The 25,564-nt window shown below is 41.7% G+C and overlaps 1 protein-coding gene and 1 pseudogene across 1 annotated transcript in view; both read right to left on the bottom strand.

Moving 5' to 3' along the window:
* The window catches only part of NIPA1 (NIPA magnesium transporter 1), a 40,680-nt gene extending 15,606 nt beyond the window's left edge, over positions 1-25,074 (bottom strand). Inside the window, exons 1-3 of the mRNA XM_024747292.1 lie at positions 25,018-25,074; positions 10,530-10,577; positions 9,465-9,555 (exon numbers count right to left, since the gene is read on the bottom strand). Of these exons, the coding sequence (XP_024603060.1) occupies positions 9,465-9,555; position 10,530 (92 nt within the window). The 5' untranslated portion in view covers positions 10,531-10,577; positions 25,018-25,074. The remainder of the gene's footprint in view (positions 1-9,464; positions 9,556-10,529; positions 10,578-25,017) is intronic.
* Positions 150-2,831, bottom strand: LOC112401198 (60S ribosomal protein L21 pseudogene; annotated as a pseudogene).
* Positions 25,075-25,564: the final 490 nt, after the last annotated feature.

Here is a 25,564-nt window from a genome sequence, read left to right as displayed (position 1 = left end):
CAGTGTCCTTTCATTTCAGCTTGAAGAACTCTTTTAGGCATTTCTTGCAGGCAGTTCTAGTGGTGATAAACTCCCTCAGCTTTTATTTGTTAGGGAAAGTCTTGTTGTTTTTTTTTTCTGGTCCAGGTCTTTTATTTTCTTTATACCCATCATGCCATGAATTCATAGGGAATGGGCTACAACAGTTCAGGCTCCTTTCCATTGGTTCTCACAAAGTGTGCTTCTCTGGGTGGAGCAGGCTGGCACTTCAGTTGAACCCAAGTACCTTTCTCTTTGGCTTCCTTCTTTTTCTGATCATTTTCCTTCACCCGTTTCAGGAAGCTATCTTGGCTCTTAGAGTGCTTAATATGCTTGATACGCTCATTAATTCTCTTGGCAAGAATCTTGCCCTTGTTTGTTTACAATGATGCCAACAGCGTGCTGGGTTAACATTGTAGACTCTCCCAGTTTTGCCGTGGTAACATTTGTGGGGCATTCCTTTTTGAACAGTGCCCATTCCCTTGATATCTACAATGACACCTTTCTTGTAGATTCGCATGTATGTGGCCAAAGGAACAACTCCATGTTTTCTAAAAGGCCTAGAGAACGTGTAGCAGGTGCCCCTTTGTGTTGGTCATTTTGGCAAATACATTTTCATATAATTTCTGTGGCAAGGAGACAGAAGAATGCTTCAGATTTCAGTACGCGGGCCTCTCACTGTTGTGGCCTCTCCCGTTGCGGAGCACAGGCTCCAGACGTGCAGGCCCAGTGGCCATGGCTCATGGTCCCAGCTGCTCCGTGGCATGTGGGATCCTCCCGGACCAGGGCACGAACCCGTGTCCCCCACATCAGCAGGTGGACTCTCAACCACTGCGCCACCAGGGAAGCCCATGGGAAAGTCTTTTTCTTGCCTTCATTTCCGAAGGGCAACTTTGCGGGGTATAGTATTCTTGGTAGTTTCTTCCATTCAGCACTTCAAACATATCATCCCCTTTTCTCCTGGACTGCAAGGTCTCTGTTCAGAAATCCATTGATAGCCTTATGGGGGTTTCCTTCTATGATTTTTTTTTTCTCTTGCTGCTTTTAAAATTCTCTGTCTTTGATTTTAGACAGTTTTATTATAATGGGTATTGGACAAGATCATTTTGGACTGAAATTTTAGGGTAACCTATGAGCTTCATGAACTTGGATGTCCAAATCTCTCCCCTGGTTTGGCAGGTTCTCAGCCATTATTTCCTTTATATAAGCTTTCTACTCCTTTCTTCCTCTCTTCTTCTCCTGGGATTCCAGTGATGCCTACATTGTCTCTCTTAATGGTGTCATGAAAGTCCCACCAGCTTTCTTCATTCCTTTTCGTTCTTTTTTCTTTTTGTTCCTCACATTGGATATTTTCAATTGATCTGCCTTCAAGCTCACTGATTCTTCTGCTTGGTTGTCTGCTGTTAAAGCTCTGTGTTGAATTCTCCAGTTCTGTCATTTCATTCTTCACCTCCAAAATTTGTTTGGTTCTTTTTTTACATCTTCTATCTCTTCATTAAACTTCTCATTTTGGTCTTATGTTGTCTTCCTGATATCATTAAATTGTTTATCTGTGTTCTTTTGTAGCTAAGAGTCTTTGGAACAGTTATTATGAATTCTTTGTTAGGAAATTCAGGATCTTTATTTCTTCGGGCGTTACTGGAGGTTCTTTTGGTGGAGTCATGTTTCCCTGATTCTTCATGATTCCTATAGCTTTGCATGTCTGCACATTTGAAGAAGCAGTCACCTTTTCCAGACTTTACGGGTAAGGGAAGACTTTCACCTAGGGGTGGGGGCATGCTGGAGTGCGCTGTGGCCCTTGGTCAGTGGTGCGGGGCACCAAGAGCAGGCGCATACGGTGGCACCAGGTCCGGTGGGGCATGTCTTCTGGCTCAGGCTGCTAGGGTATACATCATCAGCAACTGTGTGTTCCATGGTGAGTACTGCTGAGGGTCCATAGTGGCCGCAAGGGGTACTGGGGTCCATAGTATCACTTGGGGTCAAGTGGCTAGACACCAGGATAGGCAGAGATGGTGGCCAGAGCCAATGAAGTGCACACACTCAGCTCTGAGGGCCAACTGCAGGTGCCTATATAGTTTCAAGTGCCTATATAGTGCCTGCCAGTTGCAGACACACAGACAGCGGTAGGGGCCAAGGCAAGCAGCAAGGGCTGGGACGAACTATAAGCTCACTAGCAGCTGTGGGGTTCCTACCATGGCCCTGCGGTAGCTGCACACTTCCCAGCCCCACAAGCCATGCACAGTGTAAGGGAGGCTGGTGACGGGTTGGGCCAGGGGTGTGCAAGTGCATAGCTCAAGTGGCTGGCGGCAGGTCAGTGCAGCAGGGCAGGCTAGTGACAGAAGACAGGGCCTGATCCAGACCAACATGTAGCTGTGGAGGCTGGTGGCCGGAGTGCTCTCCTGTGGCTGCCAGGATACCCACTCCCAAACTGCACATTGCAGTGGAGGCCTGCAGTGTGGAAAGGCACAGCTGGAGGCACCAGCTGCAAGGAAGCACATTGTGGCGGGGTCAGCTATAGAGGTGTAGGCTGCTGTCTTGCACTCACATGGCCACAGAGGGCTGCTTGCTGCCCGTGCGGTTCCCAGGCTCCCCAAGTGCAGGGGAGGAGTGGGGAAACGGAGCAAGGAAGGACTTGGGCTTCTGGCATCAGTGAACGTGAATACCTATAGGGCAAAAGTTGCTGAAAAATGCAGGGGTCCACGGTGCTGAAATCTGCTAAGTTTTTCTGCAGAGCAGGTCGCTGAGAACCACACTCACTCCCGCTGCATGGCTGCCGCTGGCATCCCCTGCTTTTCTTCCTTGCTCCCGGCCATTTCAATACACTTCAGCTTTGCCAATCTGGGTGGGAGCTTCGTGTGGTGCTCTGAAAGTCTTGGGGAAACTGGTCACTTCCTCCATTCTTCCTTTCCTGGCCAGGGGAACTCTTCCTATCTGGGAAGTTCCCTCATGGCACTGAGCAACCCCAACTTGGGGGAAGGGATAATGCAGTCAAAATGAAGCTGTCTTCTTCCTTCTTTTTCTTGCAGTTATTCTCAGGCTTTTGGTTCCACTGTATCACTAAATTTTCTCAAGTGGACTCCGGAGCTCTCCCAGAGCTGTTTTCATGAATGGATAGCTAATTGTTAATTACTGTGGGGAGATGGAGACTGAGTTCTTCCTTTCCAATCTGGATGCCTTTTAATGCATTTGCTTAACTAACTGCTTTGTGTAGAACCTCCAGTACCATTATGAATAGAAGTGGCAAAAACTGGACATCTTGTCTTGTTCCTAATCTTAGGGGGAAAGCATCTAGTCTTTAACCAGTAAGTATGATGTTAGGTGGGGCTTTTCTATAGAGATCCTTTGCAAGATTAGGAAGTTACCTTCTATTCCTAGCATATTGATTGTTTTCATCATGAAGGGGTGTTGAATTTTATAAAATAATTGTTCCGTGTCTGTTGAGATGCAGTGTTCACCCTTTATTCTATTGCTATGGTGTATTACATTATTTTATTTTTGATGTTAAATACACCTGGCATTCCTAAGATAAATCCCACTTGGCCATGGTATATAACCCCTTTTATATATTGTTGGATTCAATTAGAGTATTTTGTTGATGATTTATCCATCTATATTCGTAAGAGTATTGGTTTGTAGATTGCTTGCGCTGTGTTTGGTTTTCTTACCAGGGTAACATTGACTTCATAGAGTGAGCTGAGAAGAAATCCCTCCCTTCCTATTTTTTGAAAGACTTTGTGAAGAATTGCTATTAATTCTTTAAATGTTTGGTAGAATTCACCAGTTTTACCTAAGCTTTTCCCTGATGTAGATTTTTTTATTTACTAATTCAATCTATTTACTTGTTATAGGTCTTTTCAGATTTTCTATTTCTTCTCAAAACAGTTTTGTTAGTTTGTGTCTTTCTAGGAATGTGTCCATTTCACCTACATTATCTAACTTGTTGGCATACAGTTGTTTATAATATTTGCCTATAATTCTCTTCATTTCTGTACAGTTGGTAGTAATATTCCTCTTTCATTTCCGATTTTAGTATTTTTAGTTTTCTCTCTTTTTTGCTTTGTCAGTCCAGCTAAAGTCTTATCAATTTGGATGATATTTTCAAGGGACTAACTGCTTTTATTGATTTTCTCTATTGTTTTTCTATTCTCTATTTCATTAATTTATGTGCTAATCTTTATTATTTCCTTCCTTCTATTTGAGTTTGTCCTCTTTTTCCAGTGTCTTAAGATGGAAGGTTAAGTTGTTTATTTTGAGATCTTTCCTTTTTTTTTCAATGTAGGCATTTACAAATATAAATTTCTCTCTGTGTACTGCTTTAGCTGAATCCTAAATGCTTTGGCATGCTGTTTCTTCAGTTTTATTCATCTCAAAGTATCTTCTAATTTCCCTTGTGATTTATTTTTTTAAATATTTATTTTTTGGCTGTGTCAGGTCTTAGTTGCAGCACGCGGGCTCTTTGTTGCGGTGCGTGGGCTTCTCTCTACTTCTGACATGGAGGCTTCTCTCTAGTTGTGGTGCATGGGCTCCAGAGCATGCGGGCTCATTAGTTGCGGCACATGGGCTCTCTAGTTGTGGCACACGGGCTCCAGAGTGCACGGGCTCAGTAGTGGCAGCACACAGCCTCCCTAGTTGTGGCATGTGGACTCTCTAGTTGCAGCGTGTGGGCTTAGTTGCCCCACGGCATGTGGGATCTTAGTTCCCCAACCATGGATCGAACTGGTGTCCCCTGCATTGCAAGACCAATTCTTAACCACTGGACCACCAGGGAAGTCCCATGATTTCTTTTCAGATCCATTGATCATTCAGTAGTAAGTTATTTAATTTCCATATATTTGTGAATTTCACCAAGTTCACTGATTTTACTTTCTAATTTCATTCCACTGTGGTCAGAGAATGATTTCAACCCTTTCAACTTTATTGATGATTTTAATGGCCTACCACATGGTCTATCCTGAAGTATGTTCTATGTACACTTGGGAAGAAGATGAATTCTGCTATTGTTGGGTGGAGTGTTCTAAAGATGTCTATTTTATCTACTTGGATATAGTGTCATTCAAGTCTTCTATTTCCTTCATGATCATTTACCTAGTTTTTCTATCCATTATTGAAAGGGGGGTACTGAAGGCTGTGACTACTATTGTTGAACTTTCTATTTCTCCATTCTGTCAGGTTTTCTTTCATATATTTTGGATCTCTGTTTTTAGGTACCTATTTGTTTATAATTGTTATGTCTTCCTAACGGACTGCCCCTTTTGTCATTATAAAATGTCTCTCTTCATCTCTAGTAACTTTTGTTTTGTTTTGTTTTACAGTCTATTTTGTCTGATACATAGCCTCTCCAACTTTCTTATGGTTACTATTTGCATAATATATGTTTTTCCTTCCTTTTACATTTAATCTATTTGTATCTCTGAATCTAAAGTATGTCTGAAGTAGAAAGAATATAGCTAGATCTTGTTTTTCATTCTGCCTGACAATCTTTGCCTTTTAATTGGATTGTTTAATCCACTGACATTTAATGTTTTTATTGATATAGTTAGATTATGTTTGCCGTCTTACTTTTTGTTTTCTATGCTTCACGTCTTTTTCTTGTTCCCTATTTCTCACTGCTTTCTTCTGCATTAAGTGAATCTTTACAGTGTGGCATTTTAATTCCTTTAATGATTTTTTTCACTATACTTATTTTAAGCTATTTTCCTTGTGGTTTCTCTAAGGCTTATGAGATACATTTCATATCAATACCTTTCAAATTGATACTAACTTAACTACAGTGAGATACAATAATGTTACTCTTATATAGTTCTATTTCCTCGTCTTCCTTTGTGTGTGTGTGTGTGTGTGTGTGTATACACACACACACATATATGGTGTTTATTAAATCTGTTTGCTTATGTGCATTTTATTGAAAATGAGGTTTAACATTAGTGGAATAAATTTATTTTCCTATGTATAAAGTGGCACTTTTTGCCCTTTTATCTATTGGGGCTTTCATATTATTTTGGTCAATTTAAGAAATTCTTTTTTTTAATATATATACATTTAAAATATTTATTTATTTAATTTATTTATTTTTAGCTGTGTTGGGTCTTTGTTGCTGTGTGTGGGCTTTCTCTAGTTGTGAGTGGGGGCTACTCTTCGTTGTGGCGCACGGGCTTCTCATTGCAATGGCTTCTCTTGTTGTAGAGCACGGGCTCTAGGCACCCAGCCTTCAGGAGTTGTGGCTCATGGGCTCTGGAGTGCAGCGTTGTGACGCACGGGCTTAGTTGCTCTGCGGCATGTGGGATCTTCCCGGATCAGGGCTCGAAACCGTGTCCCCTGCATTGTTAATGGGATGAGGTTGCTAGAATTACACAGAAACATCCTTCTTATTTTATCTTTTAGTGTAGAAAATTAACCTTTTCATTTTTATTGCTTCCAACGTTTGAAACTTCTTAACCTTCTAAGATCTGAAACACATTAAAAGTTTTCCTGCACATGGACCATAAACTCTAGGTACATAGCTAAACTTTTTTTTCTCCTTTTTTACAGATAAAATCTCTGTATGACTTACTCTGGTTTGTGCTAGAGATGCGGGTTTGTTCAATGAATATCAGAGACATAAACTATCTGTAGCTACATGCCACAGATACTCAGGGAGGTATTAGTGGAGATGCCAGTTAACACACTGGGTTCACTTCAGCTTTACATAGCATACTCTGCACTGCTGAGTGAGATAACACACCTCAACATATCAAATAATGTCATTACACAAATCAGGCACTGAATGTAATATCAACAAACGATTCAATGTTGTATTTGTTTCTATTTCACACTTGGATGGCCATCCTGTACATAATGCTTAATTCACTTAGATCACATTTTGATGGTGCTATGATTAGGATTTAAACTGATGTTCCTACAAATTGTTTACCAGTTTTCCTAAAACTATTTATTAAAAAAAAAAAAGAAAAGAAACCCTCTGTTTTAAACTGGAGATATGACAACTAAATGCAGATACTAGGCTACATCTTGCACTAGAAGGAAAAATAATGGTATAAAGGATGGCGGTATAAGGATAATGGTATAGAATAATGGTATAATGGTTCACTTAACAAAATTGGAATGGGGAAGGCAGATTAGAAAGATACATTTATTATAATAATGTTAAATTTATCAAAATTGATGATTATACTATTGTTATGGAAAGGATGTCTCTCGTCTTAGGAAATACAAGTCAAAGTGTTTAAGGGTAAAGGATCATGATATATGTAACTATTGTCACATGGATCAAAAAAAAAAATCCAAAAAACAAAACAAGCACCACATTCATAATAGAAAAGTGCTTCTCAAACAAAGGTGATTTGCCCCACAAGGGGACATTTGCTTATGTCCAGAGACATTTTGGGGAGAGGGAGCTACCAGTATCTGATGGGTGGAGGCCAGGGATGCTGCTAAACACCCTACAAAGCACAGGTCAGCCCCCCAAAACAAAGAATTATCTGGCCCCAAATGGTGATAGCATCAAGGCTGAAAAACCCTGATACAGAGAAAGGAAATGATGGAGCAAGTGGGATAGAACGTCAACAATCGATGTATCTGGGTGAGGTGTATATGGATGCTGTTTTAATTTTTCTTAACCTTATAATTTTTCTGTAATTTGGAAATTAATTCCAAATAAAACATTTTTAAAAGCCTTTTTTAAAGTACTTTGTTGTGATGATTACTTTATCATACATTAAACCACTGCAGTGAAAAGTGGACCTATTTGGGAACTCTCTATTCTATTTCACTGATATTAGACATCTTTTTTCCCAGTGCCACATTCTTTTCATTTCTGTTTCTATGTAATTCTAGCAACCTCATCCCATTAACAAAAAAAGAACTTCTTTTAAATATACATATACCTATGTACCTACATATTGATATCTTTACTTTTTCCAAATTAATTTGTTTTCTTATTTTTAAAAAAACATCTTATTGGGATCCTGAGTTGAAAACATTTTTTTAATCCAGAATGCCATCTCACATGGTTCTTTGGGAAACGTCTCCTGAAGACCTGGAGCAGTGAACATTTCTAGTGAGGAGTCTTTGAATTATCAAAGTCCTTAAGAATTGACAGTTCTTTGGAAATTAATGAAGCAAGGCATTTTAATATGTGTGCATTAAAAGTGCAAAGATCATATGGTTGGGTTGTTTATTTGCCTGATTATTTTTCAGGAAACAGTGAGGCTGGGCTCTGAGAAGCTGAAGTGGTGATTCCCCAATGAGAGCCCCACTCATGTAATCTAAGCTTTTCAGGGCCATCCAAAATGCAAAGTGATGTTAAGCCACACGTGATACTAAGCATATGTTTGGATTAGAACAATGTACTACAAACACATTTTCAAAGGTTCACACGTGGAAAACGCTTTTGTGCTTTTTAGGCCACAGAACCTTAAAGCCTAAGCGACGTTAAGGTACGCAATTAAATACATCTACCATAGACACACTTCTCTGCAAGGATCTGGAGCTCTCTCTGGAATACAGCAGAATACCAATATATCAATGAATTAGAAACCTGGATGCTATTTCACTTCTGTTCTATCTCTGTTTATTAATGATTTCTTCAAAGGTAAAATAATATAAATAGGTTCACAAGAGGTATGTGTTAATATATTTAATAAATGTCTCATAAAATCATTTTCATAGGTAAGCCAAGTGTAATAAAGAGAAAGACCTCATTTGTGGTAGCTGGCTGCTTTTGTGTCCCCAGTTCTCTCTTTTCCCTTTTGCCCCATATCCGGGTAACCTGATAAGAAGGACAGCTCACACCCTCAGGCCCTTGGCACTAAAATTTCAAATCATGTAAGCCCCAGACTGAGCATGGGAACTTCCACCTGGCTCACTTCGTAACTGCAATAAAAACTCAAGGCCCCGCATTGCTCCTGTTCTACTCCAGACCAAACCAGAGCTATTCTCCTTGGGTAATACATTTGCTATTGACTGTTGTGAGTCGTGAATCCTTTTACACAACCCACTGGAGCCCATGTGTCATTTGTCCCAACCTCCATAGTCTCCTGAGATAGGGGACTGCCCAGCATCCAGCAGGGGATGCTAGGGACCCAAATAAAACACCAACTGACTAGTTTTGCTTATTGATTTCTCAGAATCACTTGCCAAGGAGCTAGGAAGACTCCAGTCTCTCGGAAGTCTTCCAGAGCAAAGACCAGGAGAGTGATGACATCATGTTGGTATCCATGAATAAGTAAGGATTTGAAATATACTGAAGCAAATGTCTAAGACAGGGCTAATAATTCATACAACTAAATCTGAAGGGATAAAAATTAAACCATATGGAATGCAATACTGAAGACATATCTTCAGTTACACTTCTACTTTTATTATTTTAACCGAAACATTTAAAATGAAAAGTTTTCTTATACCTAAACTACACATTAAAAAGCAAAACACAGAATCCCAGCTCTCACCCAAATGGCACTCCAAGGGCACCAAGAGGAGTCACCAGGACTGTGGGGACCGCCGTGTAAGCCAGGAAGTTTCCAATCTGGCCAACAGCCACTGTCAAGAGAATCACAAGGGTATCACTGCAATTACAAAAATCTCTTTGAGCATTCATCACAGAGTTGAATTTTGCAAGACTGTGCTCTGAAAGGGCTACTTCTTTCTCATTACTGGTGAGGAAGGAAATATGGGGCATCATTTGCATGATTAAGAGTCCTGAGGGCAGAGGAGAGCAGGCCCCACAGTGTCACTGGCCCAATTAGTTTCAACCCTCTATGGAAATTCCCAGTCTAACCAGCAGTGACTGACAGTGGGTACAAGAGTATATTTCCACTTTCTTCTTAACACATCCCTGTTTTAAGATAGATCATGTAGAGCTTTCCATGTCCCTTCAAGTGGCCTGGGATCTATTCCAGTGACACACTGCTGGCACATCAAGTGGAAACACTACTGCCTGTACAGGGCTGTGCCTGGGGCTGCACTGAGATAGACAGATAGACAGACAGATAGATAGATAGATAGATAGAGCTTAAAAATGAGTTCTTCAATGAATCAATGTCTACTAGAAAATTTCTTGCCTAAAAGACAATGTGTGACAAAAAGACCTCAAGATATATCTGAAATATCTAACAGAATTTTTCTTTATATATGTAAAGGTCTGAACTCTAATTTTATTATTTTTATATTATAACACATGACCTCTGATCTGGTACTTAAGGCTGAGTGAAGAAACTCCTTTGTAAAACCAGTTGTGTGGGGCACAAGCTCACCAAATGCCCACAGCCCAACTACAAATAAGGAAGCAGGAGCTGCTTAATTTCTTCAGACCCAGGACAGTCTGACCTGGACAAAATTCAGGGCCAACAGCAGGCAGCAGGATCCTCTGCCTTCACCCTCCACTGTCACCCACCATCCCCATCCTTATTCCAAAGAACAAGCTAAGCTCATCCCACCCCCTCCATCCAGCCCTGAGAGACAAATGACTGATCTTACAAAAGGAGACCAAGCTCTTCACCACAAAGAGTACTTACTTGCAATTGTTCCTGCCCACCACACAATGTCCGTTAAATAGGAGGTACCTGTAAAAGAGTGAGACAAAAACATCAGGAAAGTACGACCCAAGAGGTTTACAAGCTACACACTTAAAAGAGGAATTTTTAAATAAAACTAAAATTGAAAAGAATGAATGCCATACTTTTATTCACCCTACAAAGAAACTTTAAAGTAGTCTATAAAGAGCAGCATGAGAAACGATTAAAAGTGGCAAAATACTTTCTGCAATCAACACAAGCTGACCCAAGCAAATAAAATCTTTATAAATTGTACTTTATTTGGGAGGGGAGCTCAACACATCAGCTAGAGACAAATATTCTTTGGAGTAACTTTTTATATGTTGATTTCAAACGAGATTTGACCTTCAAAGTCCAATTCTCTCATGCATTTACTGAAACCCATTTATATGATAATTTTTCTAGTACAGGGTTCTGTGACTTGCTACTTAAACAGGTTCATAATGTAGAACCTTTGTGACATGGCTCTTTTTGCAACCATGTGAAAATGGTTGAAAGCAGACCCTTACACTCACTCATTGATCGGACATTGTACACAGTGGTTTCCCTTTTACTCTCTTGGATTACCCTCTTATGCCCCAATGCATGCCAGGGCAGGCAGAGATGGGAGCAGGTCTCCTCGTCACATCCATCTCTCCTTTTGTCCTTCTTCAGGTATGTCAAAATGCTCCTAGTCTAACAGGATTTTTTCACTTCAGACTAAAACACCTAATCTATTTGGATGTTTTAATTCGCAGTAATTTGGTATAATGAACAAAGGAAGCCAGGCTGCTTCTTTGAGGAGCAGAGCTACAGGTATTTAAAAAGTACTTTTAAGAAAATGAGACCAATAAGTAATGATAGAGTGGAAGGAATGGTCTAGTTCAAATAGCACCATTTGGTAACATCACAGTAAAAACTGATTCAGGCAAGAACCATCAATCGAGACTAAAATAAGTGAATGAAAGTTTGTTGAGGGACAGGATTGCCACATAACCTCCATGAATCACCTCCACCAGCTTTTTTATTAATCACAAAGGGAAAAAGTTAACTTTACAGTACTCTAAGACCCTGACGGACATCACCTTAACTAAGTGGTCAAAGTTGACACCATCAGCAGTGGGACAAACCAAATCCTGCGCCTCCTGAGGGCGCATTGAGAAAGGCACAACATCACATCTGCAGTACTCCTGCCAGACTGCATCACCTGAATCTAATCATGAGGAAATTGTGAAATGGTCCACATACCAGCTGGCCTGTACGCTTCAAAATCGGCAAGGTCATGAAAGACAAAGGTACTGTTGCAAATGACAGGAAACTAAAGAGATGTGACTAAACCCATGATGTTAGATGGGAAGAAAAGGCTGCTATAAAGGACAACATTGGGGCAACTGGCAAAACTTCAATATGGATTGTCGTAGATAATTGAGTAACAAAACCCCTTCACTTTCTGCATGAGAATGCGACTATAAAGCTGACAGCCATGTGGCCAGGGGACAGCACTTAAGGTAAAAATGACCTCTGATGGGCTAATGGCATCTGACTGGAGGTTGGGCTCCCCTGGTGCAATACCTCTGAGAATAAGAACAGCTCTTTCAGGGCCTGGGAGTCCTGCCTCTATGACTTTATACTGGAGGGCATGAGGCTTGTAAGGCTGGGCGGCTGTGACACCGTCTGCTGCAGTTCTGCCTCTGGGCCCCTAAACCATGCTCTGCCTCTGCTACCAGGCTCCAACAGAGAGGGCCTGACACTGGCTGTGGCTCCTGTCCCGTGTCCCTCTGAGTGTGTCTGATACAAATGTGGCCCATGATGTCCTACATATCAGAAAGTAGAGCTGAGCTGAAGAATGCCCTGCAGTGAACACTGCAGAACAATGATCAACTATTAGTATAGAATCCTTGTTCAATTTCCCAAATGTGCTAAATCACACTGTGGCTATTTTAGAGCATGTCTTTTACTTACATGTGGAATCTGAAAAAAAAAAAAGACACAGAATTGTCAAAGCAATCCTGATGAAAAAGAACTAAGCTGGAGGCATAATCCTCCCAGACTTCAGACAATACTATAAAGCTACAGTAATTAAGACAGCATGGTACTGGCACAAAAACAGACAGATCAATGGAACAAGATAGACAGCCCAGAAATAAACCTATATACCTATGGTCAATTAATCTTCAACAAAGGACGCAAGAATATACAATGGAGAAGACATTCTCTTCAACAAGTGGTGTTGGGAAAGCTGGACAGCGTCACGTAAATCAATGAAATTAAAACACTCCCTCACACCATGTTCAAACATAAACTCAAAATGACATAAAGACCTAAATATAAGACATGACACCATAAAACTCCTAAAAGAGAACATAGGCAAAACATTCTCTGACATAAATCATAGCAATATTTTCTTAGATCAGACTCCCAAGGCAAAAGAAATAAAAGCAAAAAATAAACAAATGGTATCTAATCAAACTTAAAAACTTTTGCACAGCAAAGGAAACCATCAAAGAAACAAAAAGACAACCTACGGAATGGGAGAAAATATTTGCAAATGACACAACCAACAAGGGCTTAATTTCCAAAATATACAAACAGCTTATGCAACTCAATATCAAAAAAACAAACAACCCAATCAAAAAATGGGCAGAAGATCTAAATAGACATTTCTCCAAAGAAGACATAAAGGTGGCCAACAGACACCTGAAAAGATGCTCAACATTGCTAATTATTAGAGAAATGCAAATCAAAACCACAATGAGGTATCGCCTCACACCCGTCAGAATGGCTATCATCAAAAAGTATACAAATAATAAATACTGGAGAGGGCGTGGAGAAAAGGGAACTCTCCTACACTGTTGGTAGGGATATAAATTGGTGCAGCCACTATGGAAAACAGTATGGAGGTTCCTTAAAGAACTAAAAATAGAGCTATCATATGATCCAGCAATCCCACTCTTGGTTATATATTAGGAAAAGATGAAAACTCTAATCTGAAAAGATACATGCAGCCTGATATTCACAGCAGCATGATTTACAATAACCAAGACACGGAAGCAACCTAAGTGTCTATCAACAGATGAACAGATAAAGAAGATATGGGGTGTGTGCGTGCGTGTGTGTGTATACACACAGACACAAAATGGAACATTACTCAGCCATTAAAAAGAATGAAATATTGCCATTTGTAACAATGTAGATAGACCTAGAGAATATCATACTAAGTGAAGTTAAGTCAAAGACAAACATTATATGATAACACTTACATGTGGACTCTAAAAATAATGCAAATGAATCTATATACAAAACAGAAAAAGACTCACAGACACAGAAAACAAAATTATGGTTACCAAAGGGGAAAGGGAGGGGCAGATAAATAAGGAGTATGGGGTTAACAGATACACATTACTATATATAAAATAGAAAAGCAACAAGAATCTACTGCATAACACAGAGAACAATATTCAGTATCCTGTAATAACCTATAATGGAAAATAATCTGAAAAAACACATATAAATAACTGAATCACTTTGCTGAACACCTGAAACTAATATTGCAAATCAACTATATTTCAATTAAAAAATTTTCAACAAAACCAAATTTATAGATACAAAGAACAGATCAGTGGTCTTTATTTAATTATTGTTATATATGTTACATTTTTTATGTTACAAACCCAACAATATATTGTTGTAACTTATAATAAAGGTAATGTTAACTTTGTTATTTTATATCCTAAAGAAGCTTAGAAAACAAAGGAAATCAAGTATAAACTTATAGTAGACCTTTTCATTGTTATAAAATGTCCTTCTTGGGCTTCCTTGGTGGCGCAGTGGTTGAGAATCTGCCTGCCAATGCAGGGGACATGGGTTCGAGCCCTGGTCCGGGAAGATCCCACATGCTGTGGAGCAACTAAGCCCATGTGCCACAACTACTGAGCTTGCGCTCTAGACCCCAGGAGCCACAACTACTGAAGCCCGCATGCCTAGAGCCCGTGTTCCACAACAAGAGAAGCCACAGCAATGAGAAGCCCATGCACCGCAACGAGGAGGGGCCCCCGCTCTCCACAACTAAAGAAAGCCCGCGCGCATCAAAGAAGACACAATGCAGCCAAAAAAAAATGTCCTTCTTTGGCTACAGTAACAATTTTTGCCTTAAAGTCTGTTCTGTTTCATACTAGCATGGCCACTCCTGCTCTCTTTTGTGTGTAAGTAAATATTATTGCTTATTATTTAAAGTAACTGTGAACACATTTCATTCTAGATCTTGAAGCTTGTTTTTATAGCAGATGCACACAATAATTTACTCAACAGCTTTTCAAAATTCTATATATAATGTTCAAAAGATTTTAGGGACTCTGAGATCAAGGAATCAGTCACAATCTTTTCTGTTGGGGGGTCTATGCTGGGGGCAGCGAAAGGCCAATTCCTTTTACTGTGATGAATACAGTTTTGTCGTGAGTGCTTACGCAGTCATGGGATCACTGCTACAGCAGCAGCTAGAATGTGGGCAACACTCGGGCAGTGAAAGCTTATCCAAGGATGCCAGCACAATGGGACCCACTGAGGCTCTCCTCTTTCACTGCTATAGTTTTCCCCACACCATTAACTACCACACAGCACATGCTTTTGACAGTCTGAAATGGACTGTCACTAAAATGGGGAAGAACCTGGGATACCACGTAGGCAGGGCTAGAGAAATAACAAGCCTTTGGTCTCCCTTTAGTCAAAGGGTACAGGTTAGTTCCAAGTGTTTAGGGTCCTCCCACTCATACTCCCCAGGAGGAGCTTGTGTTTGCTGAAATCCAAAGGTATTGCGATCACCCTCACCTTTTAAGCCAATATTAGGCAAAATTTTTCTGCTTCCATGGACATTAAGTAAGTTAAGATTTTCTGTCGGGATACTTGCCCCACACCCCTAACTGTAGATCAAAGTGATACTGCTCTCCATGGCCCCCAAGGGCTCCAGCTCAGCAATATCCCCAGTGCCCACGGAAGTAGCCTATGGCTCTTCTTGCCCATCCACCTGTGCCTAGCATCCTCACTGAGCTGGCTGCCCCAGGTTCCATCCTCCTGCAGCCAGGAATTCCTAGGAACCTGCATTCCATGTTAGCCATTGGCCCTGTCATAGATATTATTTTCTTATGTCCTAAAATGACTTGGTTTCTTCACAGTTTCACCTTCATCACTGTCCCTAAAAATCCTAAAGTTACTCACCTGACACCCTCAGGAGGCACCTGTTCAAGCCTATAGCCATGCTCATCCTCTTCCCAGCTGATGCCTGGGACTTTTCAAGTTCTCTGGCCTTAGCAAGAACAAGGAACCTCAGAATTGTAGAACACTGGTTTTCTGTTTGTTTATTTGACTATACTCATGCCTCCTCCCCTCCACTCCTAGGTGTGGGTTGCAAAGGTAGCAATACCTAAAGTCTAGAATTTTTTTCCCCCTCATACTGGAAACCTTGGATGAGAGTTGAACGGTTGTTTATAACAGCTGAACTACAAGACAAAGAAGTGTTGTGCAAATACAAAAGAGACTTGTCAGGATGATAATATCAATTGGCATTGATGTTGTTCAACCATGGACTCGTGGCTTTTAAAACCTTCCATTTAGGTTTAAATGTGTATCAGAAACGTCCTTAAAATATGACTTTCTAGCACAAAAATACAGGCAGTCATCTAGTTTATTTACTTGCTGATTATACCACAGCAAAACTGCTTCCACTCGTGTGTGCTCTGTACAGCAACAACAGAGTTGCTCCTATCAGCAAAGCAAGAGTGGATCACTAAGTCCTTTATGAATTAATTACTGCCTTAACTTTAAAAAATGTGTAAAAAGATGCTACATAGTTTTTACAGAGTTCTTAAAAAAGGACTATCAAGAAAATTTCTTTCCTGACGCCACCACAGGTAGATGAGGGCATTAATTAGACTCAATTTGAGCACTTGGTATTCACCAATTTATGAATGGATTTAGTACTTGAAGTTCTTTTGTATGTTGGCTATTAGATATGCAGAACTTATTTTCCTAAAGAAATAGTTGGGCAATCTTGAAAAAGAAGAACAAAACTGTATGACTTATACTATCTGATTTTAAGATTTAAAAATTAGATTTTTAAAGATTTTTAAAAAAGATTTAAAACTACATCATCAATACAGACTGGTGTAAGGATAGACAGATACAATAAAACAGAATAGAGTCAGAAATAGACTCACACATGTACAGTCAGATCATGGACTAAAGCAACAGTATAATTCAGTAGGGAAATTTCCTCAACAAGTGATGCTGAACCAAATGGATACCAGTAGGGAAAATACTGAACCTTGATTCATACCTCACTCATATACAAAAATTAACTCAAGATGGCTTACAGACCTAAAGGTAAAAGCTAAAGCTATAAAACTCCTAGAGGAAAACACAGGAGGATGCCATTGTGACCTGAGGAGAAACAAAGAGTTTATTTTGGCAGAAATCATAAAGTACTAACCACATAGAAGGAAAAAAATGATGTTAGACTTCATCAAAATTAAACATTTCTGCTCTTCAAGAGGAAACATTAAGAAAATGAAAAGACAAGCCTCAGAGAAAATATCTGCAATTCCTAAATCTGCCAAAGGACTTGTAACCAGATTATACATACATGTTACATATAATGTACACTATCAATAATAAAAAGATATAATCCATTAAAATACAGGCAAAAGTCTTGAAAAGACACCTCAAAAAGAGTGTATACAAATGGCCAATAAACTCATCAAAAGATGCTCAATATCATTAGGTATCAGGGGAATGTAAATTAAAATCACAATGAGATACCACTGTACACTCACCAGAATGGCTAAAATTAAACAGATGACAACACCAAATGTTGGAGAGAATGTGGAGCACCTGGAACTCTCATTCATTACTGATGGGAGGGTAAAATGGTACACCTGTAGTTAGAAAGTGTTCAGCAGTTTCTTAAAATTTAATTATATACCTACTGCATGATCCAGCACTGCATGATCCAGCAATGCTCCAAGGTATTTACCCCAAAGATAAGAAGACTTTAAGTCAAAAAAGAATTATGTAAGAATTGTCATTGCAGCTTTCCTCAAAAACCAAAAACTTGGAAACAACCAAATTTTCAGAATAGATAAGCAAATTGTGGTATATTCAAACAATGGAACACTACTTAGCAATATAAGTACGGCTGATACATATATCACGATGAATATTCAAACCATGATGAAAGAAAGAAAGAGGAGTAGACATAAGAGCATACATACTGTATGATTCCATTTATATGAAGTTCAAGAACAGGCAAAACTAATTCAATCTATGCAGATGGATACTAGGAGAGCAGACCCTCTGGTGTAGGGAGGACAGAATGAAAAAGAATACGAGAGACCTTTCTAGGATGACAGCAATAATCAATTTCTTCACCGAGGTGTTGGTTACACAGGTATATTTATTTGTCAAAACTCACCAAACTGGGACTTTCCCAGTGGTCCAGTGGTAAAGAATCTACCTCCCAAGGCCACGGACGTGGGTTCAATCCCTGGTCAGGGAACTAAGATCCCACATGCCGCAGGGCAATTAAGCCCTCGTGCCACAGCTATTGAGCCAGCGCGCCTCAACTGGAGAGCCTGCGTGACGCAAACTACAGAGCCCACGTGCTCTGGAGCGTGTGTGCCATAACTAGAGAGAGAAAACCCTCACGCCCCAACTAAAGAGAAGCCCACACACCGCAACGAAGATCTGGCGTGCGGCAACTAAGACCCGACGCAGCCAAAAATAAAATAAATAATACAATAAATAAATAAAAAAGAATAAATATTAAAAAAAAATCATTCTTGTAAAAAAAAAAAACACCTCACCAAACTGACCCTTAAGATCTATGCAGCTGACTATATGTAATTATACTCCAAGATTTAAAAAGAAAAAATAGTTTATAAACAATAACTAAACTTCTAGGTTAGCCCACACAATGCTGACCATAATGCAATAACCATTGTGACAGTTTCTCACAGTTTCTATGTGGAAATGACATTTGATGTTTCACAGGGAATAAGTCCAGTATATATTAACACATACTCCCTCCAGGGAAGCTCTCTATCAAATGTTTACCGGAAGCATCACGTTCCTTGGTGAATACAAAGACTTATAAAGACTCCCAAGGCATGGTGTCTGCCCTTGAAAAGTGTTCTCTTCCTCCTCACTTTACTGCAGCATTTTCCCTCTCCCTTTCTCTGAAAACCAGGGCTGCCCCCACTCACCCTGACTACAGAGAAGCCAAAGTGGCCAATTCCTGTTTCCACGACAGGTAGATGTCAGGCATTTATACCTGTACTGTCAGGCTCTGTTGATGTCAACAGAACAATCTAAGAATATGAGCCCTCAGTCATGACTCCTATACACACACGTACTATACTATACACGTACTATATATATGTACGTGTATACCATACATGTACTATATATATGTACTATACACACATACACACAGTTTATTGAAACATCACCACTTTTAGAACTCTATTTTGGGGCTTCCCTGGTGGCGCAGTGGTTGAGAATCTGCCTGCCGATGCAGGGGACACAGGTTCGAGCCCTGGTCTGGGAGGATCCCACATGCCGTGGAGCAACTGGACCCGTGAGCCACAATTACTGAGCCTGCACGTCTGGAGCCTGTGCTCCGCAACAAGAGAGGCCGCGATAGTGAGAAGCCCGCGCACCGCGATGAAGAGTGGCCCCCGCTTGCCACAACTAGAGAAAGCCCTTGCACAGAAACGAAGACCCAACACAGCCATAAATAAATAAATAAACAAAACAAAAAAACCCTTGATATTTATTTTATTATTCTCTATACCCTACATATGTGTTATATATTTTTTGCACACAGGATTTATTCATTAAAATTCAATTTTGAAATATAAGTATTGAATGTGACTAGGAAGAAATACACCCTAATTGTAACAGTGGTAACCTGAAGGTGAGGAGATGAATGCTTTTTATTTTCCTATTCGTAATTGTATGTACTTCCCAGATTTTAAACAATGACCATATTTCTATAACCAAGAAGAAGATGCTCTTTTAAAAGCATGACTATGCCCAGGTTCTGTGAATTCATGATATACTCTGCTGAGTAATCATATCATACCAAAGAGCTCTGACTGGGCATGAACATGCAAGGTAAACCCTCTGCCTGCCCACCCTCCCTGGCTGATCCAGGCAATATCTAAAAGGGGTCAGTTTACTGTCACAGGTTCCTGGCCCGGAAACATTAGGGAGTGTGGGGTTAGGGAGTGTGGGATTGAGCATATTCTTCTTGAAAAGTGGTCTTTTTAAGCCGCTCATGGCTACATTTTTTTTATAAAAAAAGGACTGGGGCTTCCCTGGTGGCGCAGTGGTTGAGAGTCCACCTGCCGATGCAGGGGACACGGGTTCGTGCCCCGGTCTGGGAAGATCCCACATGCCGCCGAGCGGCTGGGCCCGTGAGCCATGGCCGCTGAGCCTGCGCGTCCGGAGCCTGTGCTCCGCCACGGGAGAGGCCACAACAGTGAGAGGCCCGTGTACCGCAAAAAAAAAATTTTTTAAAAAGGCCTGGTTGGTTACTCATTAAGGACTTAAAGGGCTGGAAATATAAATTACATTATAGTTTATACTATTTATGTATAAATATTTTTGAAGAAAAAATATACTCTGTCCAACAGAAATTCATCAACACCAAAGGTATTTCATGTAGGAATTTATATTAGTGATCTATTCCCACATTTGTCACATGAAAATGATAAGAAATTCTTATTTGCCTTAGTTTCGCGGTATTATTTATACTTAATGTTTGGGGTATTATTATACTTATTTATAATAAAACAGTATCGGAGTACCAGCTTTTTCCACATAGACTGTGAAGCCCCTCATTAGAAAAGTCTTATCTATAGGTGAATTTATGTATCTTCCCCCCCACCTTTCCCACTGGGAGCAGCAGAGAAAAACCACCTTCAAAGTCAGCCCAAGCTGGGTTCAAAACCTAGTGCAACCAGTCCTGTATCAGGTGCATGCCTCAACTTCCTCTCCTGTATCACACCTCCTGGGATCCATGTCCCTATGCCATCCCCTCCCACAGTTGACCTGGTTGGCCCTGAGTACACCAACGGAATGTGGCAGAAGTGGTATTGCCAGACCTCCAAGGCTAGGGCACAGGGATCCATTCGGTGCTCACCTTAGTCTTTGGAAGGTTTGGTCTAGGGGAAGCTATCCACCATGTAAGGGGTCTGACTTCCCTGAGACCACTATGGTGTAAGGAAGCCCACGGTAGCCACGTGTGAAGAGAGTATATGGAGGGATGAAAAGAGGTGGTGGGGGGAGGCAGCTCAGGAACCATCTTGCTGTCTCAGCTATCCTAGACAAGTGATGAAGAAGTCATCTCAGATGACTCTAGCCCCAGCCACCATCTGACCGCAACCCACTGGAGACCCCAAGGAAGCGGGGCCCATCTGAGTCCAGTCAGCCCATGGAACATGACAGATGCATGAGTCAGGGACATCGTAAGTCTTCTGTAAGTAGCAGCCTTCTTTATCTTCTCTTCTCATGGAAATACTATCAAGTAAACCAGATATGTACAGGCTGTGGAGCCATTCAAATGCTCTTAACACTCACCCTATTCTCACTGTGTTCCTTATCAACGATCTCCCCTTGGAGCTAGATAGATATCAGGGTTACAGATTTTCAGATCTAGCAGTAACTCTGGATTCTGTTACTTAGTAGAGGACACAGGTAAATGAGGCCAGCTCTGAATAATTTGAAGAAAGCTCAGAAATAAAATACGAGGTTTGGTTTTACCCTCTTTACTCCAGGGTTACTCATGGCCAATTAGATAGCATTACTGAGTGTCCACCATATGCCTCCCAGTGGACAGGACATGTGCCCTGCCTTGAAGAGCCAGGATCCAGGCGGAGCACAGACCAGTGAACAAGCCATCATACCACAGGTTTCAGGGGCAGGAAGGGGCTGAAGACAGGCACCAAGAAGACACACGGCAGGAGAGGAAGCTGACCCCATCTGTCAGGGTCTGGAGGGTTTACAGAAGCTGGAGGAACTAACCACAGAGTCAAAGGGCTGCAGGGGTGAAGATAACATGTGTGTGCCTCAGCTCTGGGTTTGGGGGTACATGCACCTAGGTGTGTGCCTGGGAATGGCAAGAGAGGCAAGGAGAAAACATGTACATTCCATGACCAGAGAGCACATGCCCTTCAAAATCAGTACAGAAGGCTTGAGACTAGCAGGTGGGATGCTTGGATCCCAGTTTCCACTCTTACAAGACAACTCACTCACCTTCCGAGCATCTTAACAATGTGACTACACCAATAGGCTGTACCCCTCTCAGGAAGGAGACTATGAAATCTGAAAAGGACTTTTTCTATGGTGTTAAAATATATATCATAATATTTAGCATTTTAACCATTTTTAAGTGTACAGTTCCATGGCATTAAGTACATTCACCTTGTTGTGCAATCATCACCACCATCCATCTCCAGAACTAACCCATCCTCCAAAACAGACACTCTGTGCCCACTAAACACTAACTTCCCATCCCCCCTCCTCACAGCCCCCTGCAACACCATTCTACTTTCTGTCTCTGTGAATTTGACTATTCTAGGTACCTCATATGAGTGGAATCATACAAGCTTTGTCCTTTTGTGACTGGTTTATTTCACTTAGCATAATGTCCTCAAGGCTCATCCATGTTGTAGCATGTGTCAGAATTTCCTTCCTTTTTAAGACTAAGTAATATTCCTTTGAACGTATATACCACAATTTGTTCCACATTTTCTCTACTGTGAATAGTGCTGCTATGAACATGGGTGTGCCAATATCTGTTCAAGTCCCTGCTTTCATTTCTTCTGGATATACATACTCAGAAGTGGAATTGCTGGGTCATATGGTAATTCTACATTTAATTTTTTGAAGAACCTCCCTACTGTTTTTCATAGCAGCTGCACCATTTTACATTCCCACCAACAGTGCACAAGGGTTCCAATTTCTCAACATCCTCACCAATAATTGTTATTTTCTGCTTTTCTTTTTTTAAACAATAGCCATCCTAATGTGTGTTAGGTGGTATCTCCCAGTTTTGATGAAAGGGATTTTAAAAAGATCGTGGTTCTTCCTGGCCTAGGACATTCTACATAGAGTCACTCATCTATGCAATTCTATGACTTTCCTGAGGCTGTCTCCACAATGTCTGTCTGAGGGCAGGACATCATCCCCCCCAGTTAAGAGGCTCCCAGGACATCCTCACCTATTCACCAGCACAGAATTCTAATGTTGCAACTGGCTTTCAACAAATTATCTTCAGACTTGATGGTCACCTTGTTTCTCTCTTCTAAGCTCTGCTTCAAGTGGGCTCTAACACTAAACATACTATCAATGACCTGTGGCCCCAGCTGTCCCCCGCCCTCTTCCCATCTTCAGGGTCTTTCAAAGCCACACCAGGAGTGAGGCAGTTCACCTTGAGCCTGTGCTGTGGATGGTGCTCCTAGCCTATCCATTCCATTCCATGAATGATATTCCATTCATTGGGAAGGTCCTTTCAAGAGTGAAAGCTGGTAACAGAGAAAGCTGCACCCCAACTCCTCCCCCACAAAGGAAGGGCTGTGACCAGAACTTGGCTCTCCTGAAGCTGAGACTTGAAAGAAATGCTGGTGCACGGCAGTGCAATAAAGCTGAAACTTTCAGTGAGACAGCTTTTTACAGTGTAAGACCATCAGGTCTCCCTGAGCACAAGAACTTGACTCCCCAGTTTTTAGCCACCCCCTCTTTCCTCCGATCTCCCCCATTTCAGTCATTTCACAACGGCCAACTATGCTGCTTATTAGCAGAGGTAGAAAAAGGTTTCAGGGGGAGTAGATGCTAAAACTATGCATCCTCAATACCTACAGCAGTGCCTGGCACATAATAAGAGTTTCGTGAATATCTGTTGAACAAATCAAAACTAAATTTATCAAAACAAGACTGTATGTCTGTCTTCCACCATTATGAGCAAGCCAGGTAGCTTGAATTAGTAGTGGTGGGTAGTAACTGGAGAAGTATGAAATCAGCAAATATCACGTTTTCACTCATTTATTTAAGGACATAGTATGCAGGTATAAATAAAAGCATGAATAATGTTTTTTTTTTCAGGTTGCTGTGCTTTTTATTTTCTTAGTCACTAATTCCCTTGAACACATAAGCTGAGCTGAAATAACATATTTAGTTTTACTCAATAATTATTGTTTTCTGGTAACTGAAGTCTATATTCAGGTTTCCTTAGATTTTTACCTAATGTCTTATGGCCATATGTCCTCAGGCTCCTCCTGGCTACGACAGTCTGTCAGACTTTACGACCTTGACAGGAGGACTGGTCAGGTATTTTGTAGGCTGTTCCTGAATTCAGGTTTGTGTGCTGTTTTTCTCATGGTTAGACTGGGGTCATAGGTTTTGGAGATCATGTACCTATCCTATCAAGGTCACGTGTGCTGTTTATTTTTGAATCATGACGAACATGCCACCCACCCCTGGAGCCCCTCAAACTGACATGTGCTCCCTGAAAAGTGCGCTACTGCCAGATGTCCATTTGTTACCTTAGAGATACATCTGCATCCTAGGGAAACCACGCTTGGTTTTATTTAGATTTTATGTACAGACTGCAATGTTTTCACTTCGAAGTTGAATTCTTTAACAAATATCTATGATTTTATATTTTCACTCAATATTGTAGGCCCCTTTATCTCTTTCCTCAGTTCACTCCTGGCTGATCATCCAGGACACTCAAGAGAGTTTCACTTGCATTATAGAATCTGAACTATTAAATAAGTTTACTTATCTTAAACCCATGACCTGACGGTTTCCTCCTTTTTTTTTTTTGCGGTACGCGGGCCTCTCTCACTGTTGTGGCCTCTCCCATTGTGCAGCACAGGCCCCGGACACGCAGGCTCAGTGGCCATGGCTCACGGGCCCAGCCGCTCGGCGGCATGTGGGATCTTCCCGGAATGGGGCACGAACCCGTGTCCCCTGCGTCGGCAGGCGGACTACTCAACCATTGCGCCACCAGGGAAGCCCTAACACTATTCTTGTAGAACGACCACAAGACTCTCTCAGTCCTTCTGGACACGTTCATTTTCAGTTTCAAAGCATGCTACATCTTGCGTTCAGTAAACTGTCTCAGGCCTCTCTTATTACAGAAGAACACTGGCAAAGAACTCTGCTACATCTTAACACTTTCCACATTGATAAGCAGTGGTGTTTGGTGGCTTATCCACCCAGGGAATACTCAGTTGGCCCATTTTCGGTGGTTTTAATCTTCCTTGAGTGTTCTTCACACCGAAGATCACTTGTAGTCATAAGAACCCCAGGAACAGAAGCCACAGGAAAGGTCAGAATTCTCGCTCGACCCTGAGAGCGAGCGCCTCCTTGGCCCGCAGGTCCCACCCCGGCCTGCCTAGCACACAGCTCTTACTTCTGCACTGGTGTGGCCAATGCAGGGCGAGAAGTCAGCAGGTCCTGCCCTCCAAGTGCACCCCAGGCCGGAGTCACAGCAAAGGCGGGAGGCCCGTCGCTCCTTCTGAGCAGGCACTGGGCTCCGACCATTCGGGGGATACTGCAAACAGGAAGCTTTCCCTAGCAGCCGGTGGGTGCGGGTGACAGGGACGCCTGGGCGCCAACCAGAGGGCAGGTCGGTGGGATGCACGGCTGCAAAGCGATTGGGTCTGGGAGGGAGGAAAGAAGTCAGCGGGAGAAACCTTATAAAACTGAAGAAGGCTTCGCCAGCGCTGGGAAGGGAGAAAAACCGTGGCGGCGACACAACTACCACCGCTCAGGGCGCACCGGCCGCCTCCGGAGCTGCTGGAGGACTAGGCTCGGCCGCGGTGGCGGTGCTTCTGGCGCACAGGACCGCGTCCGCGCCTGCGCTGCGGGTGGTCTAGGGGCCTCGCGCCCGCGCAGCTGGCCCTCCGAGGTGCCCCGCCCCGTCTCCGGACCCCACTCCGGCGACGACCGGAACACCC

This window comes from Neophocaena asiaeorientalis, unplaced genomic scaffold (genome assembly GCF_003031525.2).
Source record: "Neophocaena asiaeorientalis asiaeorientalis breed wild unplaced genomic scaffold, Neophocaena_asiaeorientalis_V1.1 scaffold236, whole genome shotgun sequence".
In the NCBI taxonomy this organism is placed as follows: domain Eukaryota; kingdom Metazoa; phylum Chordata; class Mammalia; order Artiodactyla; family Phocoenidae; genus Neophocaena; species Neophocaena asiaeorientalis.
Note: the sequence above shows the minus strand (reverse complement) of the source record. Positions and strands in the feature narration are given on the sequence as shown.